The sequence below is a fragment of the Leopardus geoffroyi genome, chromosome C1 (genome assembly GCF_018350155.1).
Source record: "Leopardus geoffroyi isolate Oge1 chromosome C1, O.geoffroyi_Oge1_pat1.0, whole genome shotgun sequence".
NCBI lineage: Eukaryota > Metazoa > Chordata > Mammalia > Carnivora > Felidae > Leopardus > Leopardus geoffroyi.
This window is the reverse complement of record NC_059328.1, coordinates 41,676,416-41,691,414: the sequence shown is the minus strand read 5'-3', so window position 1 is coordinate 41,691,414 and position 14,999 is coordinate 41,676,416. Positions and strand designations below refer to the sequence as shown.

The following is a 14,999-nucleotide window of genomic DNA, read 5'->3' as shown; positions in this document are numbered from 1 at the left end:
TTAAGAGTCTATGTTTTGTCCCCTTCCCTGTTTTTATATTACTTTTGCTTCCCTTCCCTTATGTTCATCTGTTTTATATCTTAAATTCCACATGAGTGAAGTCATATGATATTTGTCCTCTCTAATTTCGCTTAGTATAATACCCTCTAGTTCTATCCATGTTGTTGCAAATAGCAAGATTTCAATTTTTTGATTGCCGAGTAATACACCATTGTATGTAAATATACCACATCTTCTTTATCCACTCATCAGTAAATGGACATTTGGGCTCTTTTCATACTTTGGCTATTGTCAATAGTGCTGCTATAAAACATTGGGGTGCATGTGCTCTCTTCTCTTTCATCCTTGATTTTATTTATTTGTGTCCTTTCCTTTTTCTTTTTGATCACATTGGCTAGGGATTTATCAATTTTGTTAATTCCTTCAAAGAACCAGCTCCTGGTTTCATTGATCTGTTCTGTTTTTTTGAGATCATTGATTTCTGCTCTTCTCTTTATTATTTCCCATCTTCTGCTTGTTTGGGGTTTTATTTGCTGTTCTTTTTCCAGCTCTTTAAGGTGTAAGGTTAGATTGTGTATTTGAGACCTTTCTTCATTCTTTAGGAAGGCCTGGATTGCTGTATCCCTCTTTTGACACAAAAGGGATCAAATCTGCATCCTGGAGGTTTGGGGCTATAGTGGTGTTATTTTCATTGACTTCCATGTACTTTTTAATTTCCTCTTTAACTTCTCGGTTAACCCATTCATTCTTTAGTAGGATGTCTTTGAATCTCCAAGTATTCGTGGTCTTTCCAAATTTTTTCTTGTGAGTGATTTCGAGTTTCATAGCATTGTGGTCTGAGAATATGCACGGAATGATCTGGATCTTTTTGTACTTGTTGAGGGCTGATTTGTATCCCAGTATGTGATCTATTCTGGAAAATATTCCATGTGCAAGGCTTTTTTTTTTTTTTTTTTAAAGCTTTTGATACTCACTGTAAAATTGTTTTCCAGAAAGTTTCTGTCCACGTGTTAGTAGAGTTTTGATGTCACAAGGTTGCAGACCAGAGTCTACACTAGAAAATTCTAGATAAATATAAGATTGAAATATAAAAAAAGAAATCTTGAATTTGATCAATATAATGTAAGCCCTCTGAGGGCAGGGATTTTTATCTATTTATTTGTTGATATCTCTCCGGCATCCGGAATTTGATAGATAATCTATACCAATATTTGTTGAGTGAATTAATACTGTTTCTTTATAGAAAAAATTACCATAAAATTAACCCATAAATGACCAGAAAATTCTCAAAACATGACAAAAATTCAGTTTTCTTAAAGAAATTGTCTTTTCCATTAAGAGATTTTGACCCATAAGTTGAAAGCATATGCCGTTCTTCTCAACGGAATAAATATTTATGTTCCTCTATCCCCAGTAAACAACTCTTTTGCTAAAACAGTGTTAAAATACCATTAAAATTGACAATATTACTTTGATAACATTTATAATAGGATACAACATTCTAGTTTTTCTTCCTTAATCTCTAATATGGCTGCCTGTGTTCAGTGAACTATTTAAAAACTAGCTGTTTTTAATTGTATACTTTAGAACATGCTCATAGCACACATATTTGATACTCAGTGTATTAGTTTCTGTAATTAAACATTTAATTTGAAAATAACCAAAAGATAGGGACAAAACTAATCAACTAAGGCAATGCAAATCATGTTCAAGATTATCTTTCCTGTGAACTTATAAAATCAAGAATACTCTGAGGATGACTGCATGTTTGCTCTTGTTTCAAAGTTCTTAGCTCCCAAGATTTCACAAAATCGAAACAGATATTTGTAAATGTGGAGAAATCTTGAGCGGTAGTCAAGTTGAATTCTCATGACTTTATATTTGGTTAAAAAAACAAACCAAAACCCAAAAAACAAAAACCAAAAAACCAAACCCCAAAACAAACAACAAATAACAATACCCCTAAACTGAAAATACCCACATTTGATTATATCTAAATATAAAGAAGGAAAAAGCCTATTTTGATGGAAAAAAGATTAGGTGAAGAGTATGTTGAATAAATTCTGACCACCTCAGAGTTAATGAAGCATGGTGTAAAGTCTAGTTAAAGAACTTATTTCATTTCTTCTTTGGAGACTGTATCCATTTTTGATTTGAGGACTGCTGTAGGAAATCAGAAGATATTTATACATTTGTTTCTACTTAGAAAAAAAAAGCTACCAAAAATAAAAAGAATGCTACTATATTAATAGAAAATAATTAGAATATCATCATGAATTTATGACATAAATGATAGTGGTAGAACATTAAGTATTGTATCCACTATAATTTATATAGTGTACTTCTACAATTACTAAGGAATAAAAAGTCTTTTGATCATTTGGAAAGGACTCCTATAGCATGTATTAAGTGCTAGGATTTTTTAATAGGTCAGTAAATCCAATTCCTTCACACAGGTCACATTGTTTATTAATATCTTGGATCGTATAAGTAAAAAGTTGAGGCAATGACTGAATTTTTACTCTGGTAAGTAAATGAGAATGGAAGCTGCTTTTGCCCTGATGGCATTTGCTAATTTCAATATATTTGGACTTGGCTACATCAGCGTTTCAGGGCAAGAGCAAGAAATATCAAAACCCTGAATACCCACAAAGTGGGGTATCTAACAGGAGATCTTCCTTATAGTAATCTGGGACTCAGGTTGAGGAAGTGGATCAGGCATCCAAAGAAATTACAGCCTATTCTCAAAATGCCTGAGTTTTCTGGTGAACTTCAAGTCTTCATTGTGAATTAAAGTGGCCCAGAACTGGTAGTGTTCTCAGATGCCTGAGAGAAGCAAACACAAGTTCTTCAAAAAGAAAATGCTTGCATTGATAGATAAATGGATGAAGAAAATGTGAAATATGTCTACATAGATATAGACAATGGAATATTATGCAGCCATAAGATGGAAGGAAATCTTGGGGTGCCTGGGTGACTCAGTTGGTTAAGCCTCTGACTCTTGATATTGGCTCAGGATGTGATCTCTCGGTAATGAGATTGAGCCCTCTATCAGGCCGCCCCTGCTTGGGATTCTCTCTCTCCCTCTCTTTCTGCCCTTCCCCTGCTTATGTTTGCTATCTCAAAAATAAATAAACATTAAAAAAAAAAGCGGGGGGGGAGAAATCTTGCCGTTTGCAACAACAGGGATGAACCTAGAGGACATTAAGTTAAGTGAAATAAGCCACACAGAAAAAGACAAAAACTGTATGATCTTAACATATGTGGCACCAAAAAGAAAAAATATAAAATAATAATAATAATAATAATAATAATAATAAAATAAATAAGAAGGAAAAGAAAATCCAAACTCTATAGAAACAGACTGGAATAGTGGTTACCAGAAGCTGGGAAGATGAGGACATGGTGGTCAAAGGGCACATGTCTTTAGTTATGAGATGAATAAGTTCTCAAGATAAAGTGTTCAGCATGGGGACCGTAGTTAATAATACTGTATTGTACACTTGAAGTTTGCTAAAAGAATAGATCTTCAACTTTCACACACATACAAAGAGGAAATTATGTAGGGTGATGTGTTAATTGTAATCACTTCAAAAGGATACGTAATCAAATCATCATATTGTGTGTTTTAAATATATATAGGGTTTTTTTTTGGTAAGTTGTACTTCAAATAAATGTGCAAAAGAGAAAAAAGAACAAGAAAATTCTTCATCCTAGGCTTTGCATTGCTCCTATAAATAGTTTTTCAAGTAAAATGATCAGCATTTAGTCAAACGTAAGCAGGCACACAAAACAAGACATGAGTTAAAACAGAAAACGAGGATTAAAAAAAAATGTTTATATATTTTGGATTGAGAGAAGGTGGAAGGGCAGAGAGAGAAAATAAAGATTTTTAATACATTAGAAATCTTAGGCATTGGAATGGTTAGACACAAATTATAAAAATGTTTGTACTTTCTGTTTTTAAAGAAAGAAGGCACAAGTTTGAATATAGTTGCAAGGAATAGGAAACTGTAACATGGCCTATGAGATTTGGATAATAAAAATAAAAATAAAAATAAAAAGAATATCTTGAACTGAGATTGGATGATTGAAATTGAAAACCTAAAGTTCTGGTTTGGGCATCTGGGTGGCTCAGTCGGTTGAGTGTCTGACTTCTGCTCAGGTCATAATCTCGCGGTTTGTGAGTTTGAGCCCCACATTGGGCTCACTGTGTCAGCCTGTCAGCACACAGCCCACTTCAGATCCTCTGTCCCAATCTCTCTGCCCCTCCCCAACTTGTGCTCTCCCCAAAATAAGTAAATGTTTAAAAAAAAAAAAAAGGAAAACCTAATTCCCTGGTTTAAGAAAAGAGTAGATATGGTTGAAGACAGAATTAGTGAACCGAAAGGCTGAAAGGCCAAAAGATGTTCCAAATGCAACATAAAGAGGGGGGAATAAATACAGAGAAAAAGAAAAGAGGCATAAAGGATATAGCAGAAGTGTCAGTATATCTTGGAGTCTTAGAAGGTGGGAGAGAAAAATAGAGAAGACACAATATTTGAAAGGTTGATCATTGGAAACTTCCCAGAACATCAAATTAAAGGTTAAAGAAACCTAACAAATTCCAAAGGTGGACGTTAAAGGAAATCCAGAGGTGCCTGGATGGCTCAGCTGGTGGAGCATGCGACTCTTGATCTTGGGGTTGTGAGTTCGAGCCCCATATTGGGTGTAGAGGTTACTTAAAAATAAAATCTTTAAAAAAATTAAAGAAATCCATATGTAGAAAAACATAGTGATTTGAAGAAAACCAAATATAGGAAATGTTTGCCAGGTTAAAGGTCAAATTTCCTTCAAAGGTATATTAGATTGATAAATGACTATTCAGAGTAGTGAAAGGTTAAAGACAGTTGGATATCTGCAATAGCCTGAAAGAAAATAAATACCAACCACAAATTCTATACCAAACAAAAATATCTTTAAAAAAAATTTTTTTTTTAATGTTTCTTTATTTTTGAGAAAGAGAGAGACAGAGCACGAGCAGGGGAGGGGCAGAGAGAGAGAGACACACACACACACACAGAATCCGAAGCAGTTTCCAGGCTCTGAGCTGTTAGCACAGAATCTGATGCAGGGCTTGAACTCACAAACCATGAGATCATGACCTGAGCCGAAGTCGGATGCCCAACTGACTGAGCCACCCAGGTACCCCAAGCAAAAATATCTTTCAAGAATGATTGTAAAATAGACCTTCAGATACACAATTAAGTTTGCCACCAGCCAACTTACTGAAGGAAATTTCTGAAGATTTATTTCAGGCAGAAGGAAAATGAAGATCAGAGATGAAAAAAAGAACAATGAAAGTCATTTTATGTGAATAAATATAAATGAACATTGATTAAAACAGTAGTGAAAATTTAAAGGTACAAAATTAAAGCAACAATGGCATATCAGTCAGGAGTAACGGTAAATACAGTAAAAGGTATTTTGAGGGGTAAGGTATTGATTAACATTAGACATTGATAAGTTAAAAGTTAAAAGGATGCATGTAATATTTTCTAGGGTAACTTCTAAAAGAACAGGATTTGAGTGTAAAACTTCCAAACCAGCAAAGGGAAGACATTTGGAATAATTAAAAAAATTTTTTTAATTAAGTGACGTTAGGTGGCATCAATTCTTAATTTCAAAGGAACTCACAAAAAAAAGAGAAATCAAGGGAGGCTACATGAAGGAGGTGTGTTTTCTAGGACCTGAAGGATGAGTACAAACTGGTTTGGGCTGGAAGCAGCATAGGAGCCAAGACCCTCTACCCTCTTCTTTTTAAATGTGTATTTATTTTTGAGAGTGAGAGTGTGAGCAGGGGAGGGGTAGAGAGAGAGACAGGATCTGAAGCGGGCGTTGTGCTGAGAGCAGAAAGCCCAGTGTGGGGCTCGAACTCATGAACTGCTGATATCATGACCGTAGCCAAAGTCTGACGCTTAATTGATTGAGCCACCCAGGCACCCCAAGCCAAGTTCCCTTTTTTAATGACTGATAGAGTACTTGCTTTCCAGTGAAATCTCTTCTCAAGTGTTAAGAGTTGAAGTTGGAACATGGCTGCCCAACTTGAATGAAAAATTTCAGCCTCCCCTGCAACAACAAGGAGTGGCCTTGTGGAAAGTCTCACCATTGAAGTGTAAATGTAAGAGAGATAATGTCTGAACTTACACCTCAGCTGGAAAGTAAATGACTCTGAAAGTCACATGTTGAAAACAACAGTGCCATTATAAGCCTGAGTCCCTGAAAGTCTGAGTGGAGGAGAGCTACCTGCTTAATCTGGTTCAATCCAGCCTGGACTGTCAAAGTTGCAGGAAATAAACTTCTGTTTTGATTGAGTAATGACATTTTTGGCCCTTTTGTTATAGCAGTTAACATTATATGTTTGTGTGTGTGTGTGTGTGTGTGTGTGTGTGTGTGTGTGTGTGTATGTGTGTGTGTATTTCTTTTTACAAAAACAGAATTATGGGGCGCCTGGGTGGCGCAGTCGGTTAAGCGTCCGACTTCAGCCAGGTCACGATCTCGCGGTCCGTGAGTTCGAGCCCCGCGTCGGGCTCTGGGCTGATGGCTCAGAGCCTGGAGCCTGTTTCCGATTCTGTGTCTCCCTCTCTCTCTGCCCCTCCCCCGTTCATGCTCTGTCTCTCTCTGTCCCAAAAATAAATAAACGTTGAAAAAAAAAATTAAAAAAAAAAAACCAAAAAACAAAAAACAGAATTATACCATATGTACTATTTCACTTAAATGCATAGTATCAGTACATATCTTTCTATAATTTTTTGAACCTTTAAGTTGAAAGAATAGTACAAATGATACCCATTACATTTTCTTGTTCATTTGCTTTATCTCTCTATATATTCTTTTTCTGAACAATTTCAAAGTAACCAGGCTTCATGATACTTTACCCTTAAATACGTAAATGTGCATCTCCTATTGAAACAGACATTTTCCTACAATGCCATAATACCATATCCTAAGAAAATTTAATAGTCCCTTACATTATCTAATATGTAGAGTGTATTCAAATTGAATTGTCCTCCAATTATTTTTTAGCTGTTTTGATCTATGATCCAATCAAGGTACATGCATTGCATGCAGTATGTCTCTTTAGTCTGTAGTTCTCAGATTAGATAAATTCGTAGAGACCAAAAGTAGAATAGTGGTTGCCAGGGACTAGGAACATGGGGAAAGGGAATGACTGTTAACGGGTATAGGGTTTATTTAGTGGGCAATGAAATTTTCTGAAATTAGTGTTAATGTTTTCACAATCCTGTGAAAGTAGTAAATCTGTTCAGTTGTGCACTTTTTTATTTATTTTAGAGAGAGAGTGCGAGCAGGGAGGGGCAGAGAGAGAGAGAGGGAAACACAGAATCTGAAGCAGGTTCCAGGCTCTGAGCTGTCAGCACAGAGCTGACGTGGGGCTTGAACTCCTGAACCGTGAGGTCATGACCTGAGCTGAAGTCAGATGCTTAACCGACTGAGCCACTCAGGTGCCCCAGTTGTGCACTTTAAAAGGGGGAATTTTGCAGTATGTGAATTATTTCTCAGAGTTTCAAGAAAGTTAGATGTGGGTTCTTGAAAAAACTGATGAAATAGATAAGCCTTTCACGAGACTGGTCAAGGGGAAGAAAAAATAACTTGCAGATGTCAGGAATGAAAATGAATATGACTTACGATTTTTCAGATATTGAAAATATAATAAGATATTTTGAATACTTATGCCAGTAAGTGAAAAAAAAAAGTGTGTGTAATTCTTAGAAATATAATTTATAAAACCCACACAAGAGAAATTATAATTAAAAAGTTTGAATAATCTGGGGAGCCTGGGTGGCTCAGTAAGTTAAGTGTCCAACTTTGGCCCAGGTCATGATCTCACAGCTCGTGGGTTCAAACCCTGTGTTGGGCTCTGGGCTGACAGCTCAGAGCCTGGAGCCTGCTTTGGATTCTGTGTCTTCGTCTCTCTCTGCCCCTCCCCCACTTAAACTGTCTCTTTCTCTCAAAAATAAACATTAAAAAAAATTTTTTTTTAAGTTTGAATAATCTTATAACAAAGAAATGAATGTGTAATGAAAAATCTCAAAAATCAACTTTTAGGTTTAGAGGTCTACAAAAAATTGAAGGAATAAATAATTCCTCCCTCATTTATGAAGGTAGTATGACCTCTTGATATAAGAAAGTATAATATAAAAAGAACTGTAGACCATACTCACATACAAATAGCAATAAAGATACAGTAATACTGAGTTGGGTTGAAAATTATGAGGTAGGGTTAACATGAGAAAATCAATTAATGCAGTTCATCACATTGTCAGATTGAAGGGAAAAATGTATGTAGAAAATATGTGGTGAAATTCAGTATCTGGTCATCAAGATGTTCTTAGCTAACAGAGTGTAAGTCAACTTTCTCAAGATGATATTTGATATTTTAAACCAAGCCTTATATTTAATGGTAAAACCTGGAAAGCTTTCAAGTTGCGATCAGATATAAGAAGGAGATGCAGATTGTGATCACTTCTATTTAACATAATTTATTAGTGTGGCTTGATACATAAAATAAAAATGATAAAATTGATAATGTTTAATATATAAGTCAGTAGTATTTCTCCATAGCAGTGATAGTTAAAATACCTTTAAAGCTATAAAAAATAAACACTCAGAAATTATTCCAAAAATTAGGTGTAAAGACTCTTTTTGGGGAATATATTAAAACCTTATTGTGAGATTTTAAGGAAGAGCTAAGTAATTTGAGAAAAGTACTATTCACGGATTTGAAGCTTAATTTATTTTTAATGATACCTGTTTTCTTTAGTTAATGTATTGATTCAGCGATATTGCAACCAAGATCTCAGAAGATTTATGTAGTTTTAAATAAAAAAAACTAAGTCTAAAATTTATAAGGAAAGGCAGAGGGCTAATTATTTTTGCATAGGAAAAATAACAGGATAGCAGGACTTACTAGATACTAAGATTTGTTTTGTAATGATGACATTATGGTATTAGAAGGCTAAGCAAAGAGACCAATGGAACAGAGCAGAAATCCTAGAAATAGACCAACACATATGTAGACACTTGCTTTTTGATAGGGGCACTGTGTAGCAGTGATTAAAGAACTTTTTAAAGAAATGATTCCAAGATAATTGGGCTTCTATAAACTTGACTTCTTCTCAACATACACAAAAAGTCAATTCCAGGTGGATTATAGACCAAAAAGTAAAAAGTACAACTAAAAGTTTTAGAGATGAGTATAACTTTAGCCCCAGTAAGAATTATCAAACAAGATACAAAAAGCACAAAAAATAAGGAAAAATGAATACTACATTATGTTCATCAAAAGATACCATAAGGAGTGTGGGAAAAACAAGTATAAAGTAGAAGAATATATTTACAACACACATAACCAAGGACTTATATTTAAAATATAAGCCTTGGTGGCTCAGTGGGTTAAGCGTCTCTTTGATTTTGGCTCAAGTCATGATCTCATGGTTTGTGAGTTGAAGCGTCCCTCATGGAGCTCTGTGCTGACAGCACGGACCCTGCTTGGAATTCTCTCTCCCTCTCTCTCTGTCTCTGCCCCCACTCCCCGCCAAATAAATAATTCTTTAATTTTAAAAAAGTTAAACGTAACTGTCATTAATTTTTAATTATTAGATTATATGTATAATTGTATGTAACATAATTAAATATTATATAAAATGAATATATATTAGAATCAAGAAAAAATACAACAGGGTAGAAAAAAGCTTTAAGTATTTTACCAAAGAAAAAATTCAAATAATTAATAAATGTATGAAATGGTAATCAATCTCATTAGGAGTCAGGAAAATGTAAATTAAAGCCAGTTTGAGATTTAACTGTACTCTTGAAAGTTGTAGTAAATTTGAAAGTTTGATTATACCAGGGTGAGGTTTTGGAGGAATGGAGGAATTGGAACTGCTGATAAAAATATTGGTTTTAGCTAGTGATGTTGAACATATGCTTGCATATACTATTACCTAGGAGTTTTTTCCTAGATTTATACCTAGACAAACTTGTGCAAATGTGCATATTACACATTTGTAAGAATTTATGGTAGCATTGATTGTAATGGTCTAAACCTGTAATCAGCCCAAATGACCATTTGCAGTAGCTTGGATGAGTAACTTCATGCAGTGGAATATTCTACAGCAGTGAAAATAAATGAACCATAGCCACATGTACCATCGTGGATGACTATTAAAATAAATAGGTAAATAAGTCAGACATAAAAAATACATAAAATATATTTCCATTTATAGAAAATAAAAAATAAAACTGGATTGTTTAGAACATGCATTCTCAGCAGGGAGCATTCCCATTGGTGGCAAAAATTGGTTCTTTCTAGATGAAAAAATGTTCAATATTATAATAGTTTGTGGCCTTCCAAAGCTTAACCCTAGCTGGCAAAATCTTTACTTAGTATTTAATTTCTGTTTTTAATTTACTTGAGTATCACATGAGCACCATTTACAGTGATAAGAATTCATAGAAGATAATACAAAGCACATTCACTGTCAGTGCTACAAAACTGGTGCATAGATGATTGGAGAACTTTGAAATGATTGCTTGATCTTGGAGTCATCACTAGAGGTGATCTGCATTGCATGTGCCAGTTGGTTTCATTACCTGCTTTGTGGGTATTGATACTCTGTGTTTTTGTATATGACTTTGGAATTAAATAAAAATATTCTACTTTATTTAATTGAACAAGTTATTTAACCCGTTAGTTATGCCAAGTACTGAAAGGAAAATTTTGATTGTCTTAATATCTAGTAGCCAGTTAAGCTAGAAGTTTCTTTTTGGATCAAGCAAAAGTGAAAAGTTTACTAAAAATTGTAGGAAATTAATTTTTTCAATTGCTTTTATTTTGCTGGAAAAATAGATGTTAATTAAAATTTATTTGCATTGCTATTATTAATAAATGGATACACATGTAATTTGATGCATCACAATTTAAATTACATTAAAAAGCAAATACAATTATAAAGCAAAGTAAAATATTTGATAGCCTTTAAAATTTTAACTTTTAACTTAAAAAAGTTAATCATTTGTAACCCTGCATTGAATAAGAGTAGGCTTTATATACCTTATATGAAATCACAGATATACATACAGATAAACAGTGTATCTGTGATATTAAAAGTTCAAAGAGAGTGATTAGGAGAAAATCTGAAAAGGCTCCTTAGGGTTGATAATGGGAAAAAGAAAGGTCAAGAAACACTGGTCTAGAAGTACATATATGTACTTATATGTACAAACTATAAAGCAGAGAAGTGATTATCATAACATTTAGGATATAGGTGCCGGGTGCTTTTAGAGTTCTGACAGTGTTTCTTGGCCTGGGTCGGTTTCTTGACCTGGGTGGTAGCCGCTCAGACTTTTACCTTGTAGTTATGCATTATTTTGTTTTGTTTTGTTTTGTTTTTTTTTGAGAGAGAGAGGGTGCAATGGAGTGAGAGGGAGAGAGAGAGAATCCCATGAGGGGCAGAGAGGGAGAGAGAGTGGGGTGGGGCGGGGAAGCAGGGCTCATGCTCACCTGAAGCAGGACTCAAGCTCACCTGAGGCAGGGCTCAAAGTCCCCTGAAGCAGGGCTGGAACTCTTGATGGAACTCATGAACCATGAGATCATGATGTGAGCCAAAGTCCGATGCTTAACCGACTGAGCCACCCAGGTGCCCCTATGCATTAGTCTTTATGTCCATGTTTTATGAACTTTTCTGTATGGGTACTATAGATCATAATGAAAAAAAGGTAGTTTGTAGACTTTAAAATACAGAAATGCAGAATATTACTTAGATTTTACATATCATGATTATGAACTAAATTTCCAACTTAGTAAATTTCTTAAAAAAACAGATGAACAGATGAAAAGATTTTTATGAACAAAAACAAATGCTAGGGTTTTTTTGTGTTTTGTTTTTCAGATGGGCTCAGTTTTTCATCCATCCACTAATGATCAGAGATGCAATTGACCGTGAAGTTGAAGCTGTTGATAGTGGTAAGAGAAGCACTTTATATCTTACGACTATTTCTTGCATTGACTAGTTATTTAGCACATTTATCATTATTATCACTGGACCATTTTATCCTTTTATCATAAAGGGCAAAATTAAAATAAATGTGTCATATTCTTGAACCATTAAAATGTAATTCATTGTAGATTTGAAATAAAATAATGATAGATGATTGTTTTTCAGTCTAGTTTTTGAGCATTTTACCATAGTGACTAATCTTTTGCAGGACAGTAGCTTAATTCTTTTTTTTTTTTTTTTAAATATTTATTTATTTTTGAGAGAGAGAGAGAGAGAGCGTGACAAGGGGAGGGGCAGAGAGAGAGAGGGAGACACAGAATCTGAAGCAGGCTCCAGGCTTAGAGCAGTCAGCACAGAGCCCGATGCTGGGTTGAACCCACTTACAGCAAGATCATGACCTTGCAGAAGTCTTAAAGTTAATACCAGGTGTTAAAACTTTAAAAGTTAACATAACTCTTTCTGAATGAAGAGACATTTTCTCTGAAGCTTTAAGTAACATTCTGATACTTAAATAGCTTATACTGGGGGGTGCCTGGGTGGCTTAGTCTATTAAGCTTCTGACTCTTGATTTCAGCTCATGTCATGATCTCACGGTCGTGAGATTGAGCCCCATGTCGGGCTCTGCACTGGGTATGGAGTCTGCTTAAGAGTTTCTCTTCCCCTTTTCCTCTGCCCCTCCCCCCTTCAAAATAAACAAATAAATAAATGGTTTATCCTTTGTTAGGTCTATGGCTTGAATTTTGGTAGTTCTGAAAACAGTTGTGATATATTTATGAATAAAGAAACTAAATCCCTGAATAGGAAATGCATTTAATTTTGTTAAGAGTTTTTCTTGTCTTTAGGATTTAAAGAATGAAGACCATAAGGAAAAACTGTACTTATATAGGGTGAGGCTTCATTACAGAGCCATGCTATAAATACCGTTAATTACAGAGTACTGGTAAATAGCACCACCATAGAATGGCCCTGCTTACCTTATTTTAGCATTGAAAACAAATAATACTAGACTTGAGGGGACTTTCGGTTCATATAGGTTAGGCTTGGCTTGCCACAGCCCAAGAGGCAGATTTCTGTTCTTGTTTCTCTTCTTTGTCTTAATTCATTGTTGGGTTGTAATAATGACTTACTACATTCATTAAGAGGAGTAAACTGTAGATGGATAGAAAGAGCCGTCTGCCTGGACGTCAGCAGATTTTTGTTTTACTTATAGAAATTTAACTGACTGTGGCCCTCAACTTATTTGTAAAAGAGGGTGGGACGGAATTGTATTCCTCTTAGCTCTTGTAGCTCCTTACAATCAAGGATTTATTTTCTTCACTTTCGTTATTTGCCTACCACACTACCTCTTTTATCATAGCCCAGATAAGTATTTGTTGAGTGGTTGATAAACCAAAATAACCAAGGAAAACTCTGAAAGTCTTTCTTACTTTTGAAGAAAGCACCTTCTGTCTTAAGTACTTTGAAGTATTTTTCTTCATACAGTTTCTAGATTGGGTTGAAGTGTTGGTGTTTACACAATCTTTAATTTGGTTTTTATAAGTTTAAGTTAGAATATATTTTATTTTGAAATATGCAGAAATATATATATGGACATATACATGTGATATATGTACATACATACACATGTACTAAGTAGTTTTGGTTTAAAATGAACTTAAGGTAAAGGTTTTGTTTTTTTGTTTTTGTTTTGTTCATTTATTTGTTTTGATGATGGGAGACCTAGTTCAATTTGTGACCTGATACAGATAGCTAGATATATGTCATTAGTCACTTAACCTTCTAAGTGTGAAGGGTTTACTTGAGATCAGGGAGATGAGGTTGCTGTTAAGTTGTAACTGGTGTAATAACTTTAGTATTCATTAACGAGTTTTGAAAGCTCAATAATCTGGTGTTGTTTTCTTCTGTTCAGCTGTGATAGGCTTTCTTCTATCATTCTTAACTCATTTGCATGTTTTCAGTTGCCTGCTTGCTTGGATGGCCCATTCCATGTAAGAGGAGTTGAAGGGAGATTCAACTTTCCTGGCAGATTCCTCTTCTCATTTTACTTTTTTAAAAAAATTCCTCTCTACCTGCTTATAAAAAAGATTCTTTCCTGGGTTTTTAATTTATTATGTAGATCTAACTTCATTACTCTTATCACTGTGCCCTGCATTGGCAATCTGTTTTGGGCCTAATCTTTCAAAGGAGTGGTTATACACTTATATTTATAAGCATTTATTTACCCATTGCAGATAGCTGTGTTTTTAGTGTTTTACAGTTTTCTTGAATACATTTGGTAACAAACTCATGTCAATGTCTATAGGGTAGGTTTTAAAATGGGATTAGCTTATTCTTAAAAGAAGATTGTAGAGGAAAAAAAAATGTTCTTAATGATTAGCTTTTTATTTTAGTGATAGTTCATGCTCTCACATAAATATGTGTAATTTCCTACAGAATATGTCTTAGTGATTGAGACTGAGGATATGTCCAAAACCTTTTTAATCTAACCAAGTAGCAAAATGTGTTCTCTAAGTGTTCAGATATTTATACTCTATTTTTATCAGTTGTTGTGCATAGATAATTTTTTGTGGATATGTTTACATGTCTGTTAGCTTCCTTTTGCTACTGAAACAAATGACCAGAAACTTGGTGTCTCAAAATAACACAAATTTGTTTTCTTAAATGTTTGGAGGTAAGTCTAAATTATTTCATTAAGGCTGCATTCCTTTTGGAGGCCATAAGAGAGAAGCTGTTTCCTATCCTTTTCCACTTTCTAGTTACCATCTACATCCCTAGGTTATGGCTCCTTTCTCTATCTTAAGAGTCATCAGAGTAGAATCTTCTCTCCTCTCTGAACTCTGCTTCTGTCCATAGATCTTTTCTCTGACTTTGATCCTCTTGCCTTTCTCTTATAAGGATCTTTATGATTACATCGGGACCACCCAGATAATCCAGGATAAC

At 34.6% G+C, this 14,999-nt stretch overlaps 1 protein-coding gene across 3 annotated transcripts in view; it reads left to right on the top strand.

Moving 5' to 3' along the window:
* NRDC (nardilysin convertase) overlaps positions 1-14,999 on the top strand; it is a 102,172-nt gene that overhangs the window by 48,602 nt on the left and 38,571 nt on the right. For all 3 annotated transcript variants that reach the window (XR_006712299.1, XM_045477348.1, XM_045477347.1), the window contains one exon: positions 11,952-12,025. Coding sequence is in view for 2 of the 3 variants with exons in the window: in XM_045477348.1 (XP_045333304.1) it covers positions 11,952-12,025 (74 nt within the window). In the remaining variant the exon portion in view is untranslated. The remainder of the gene's footprint in view (positions 1-11,951; positions 12,026-14,999) is intronic.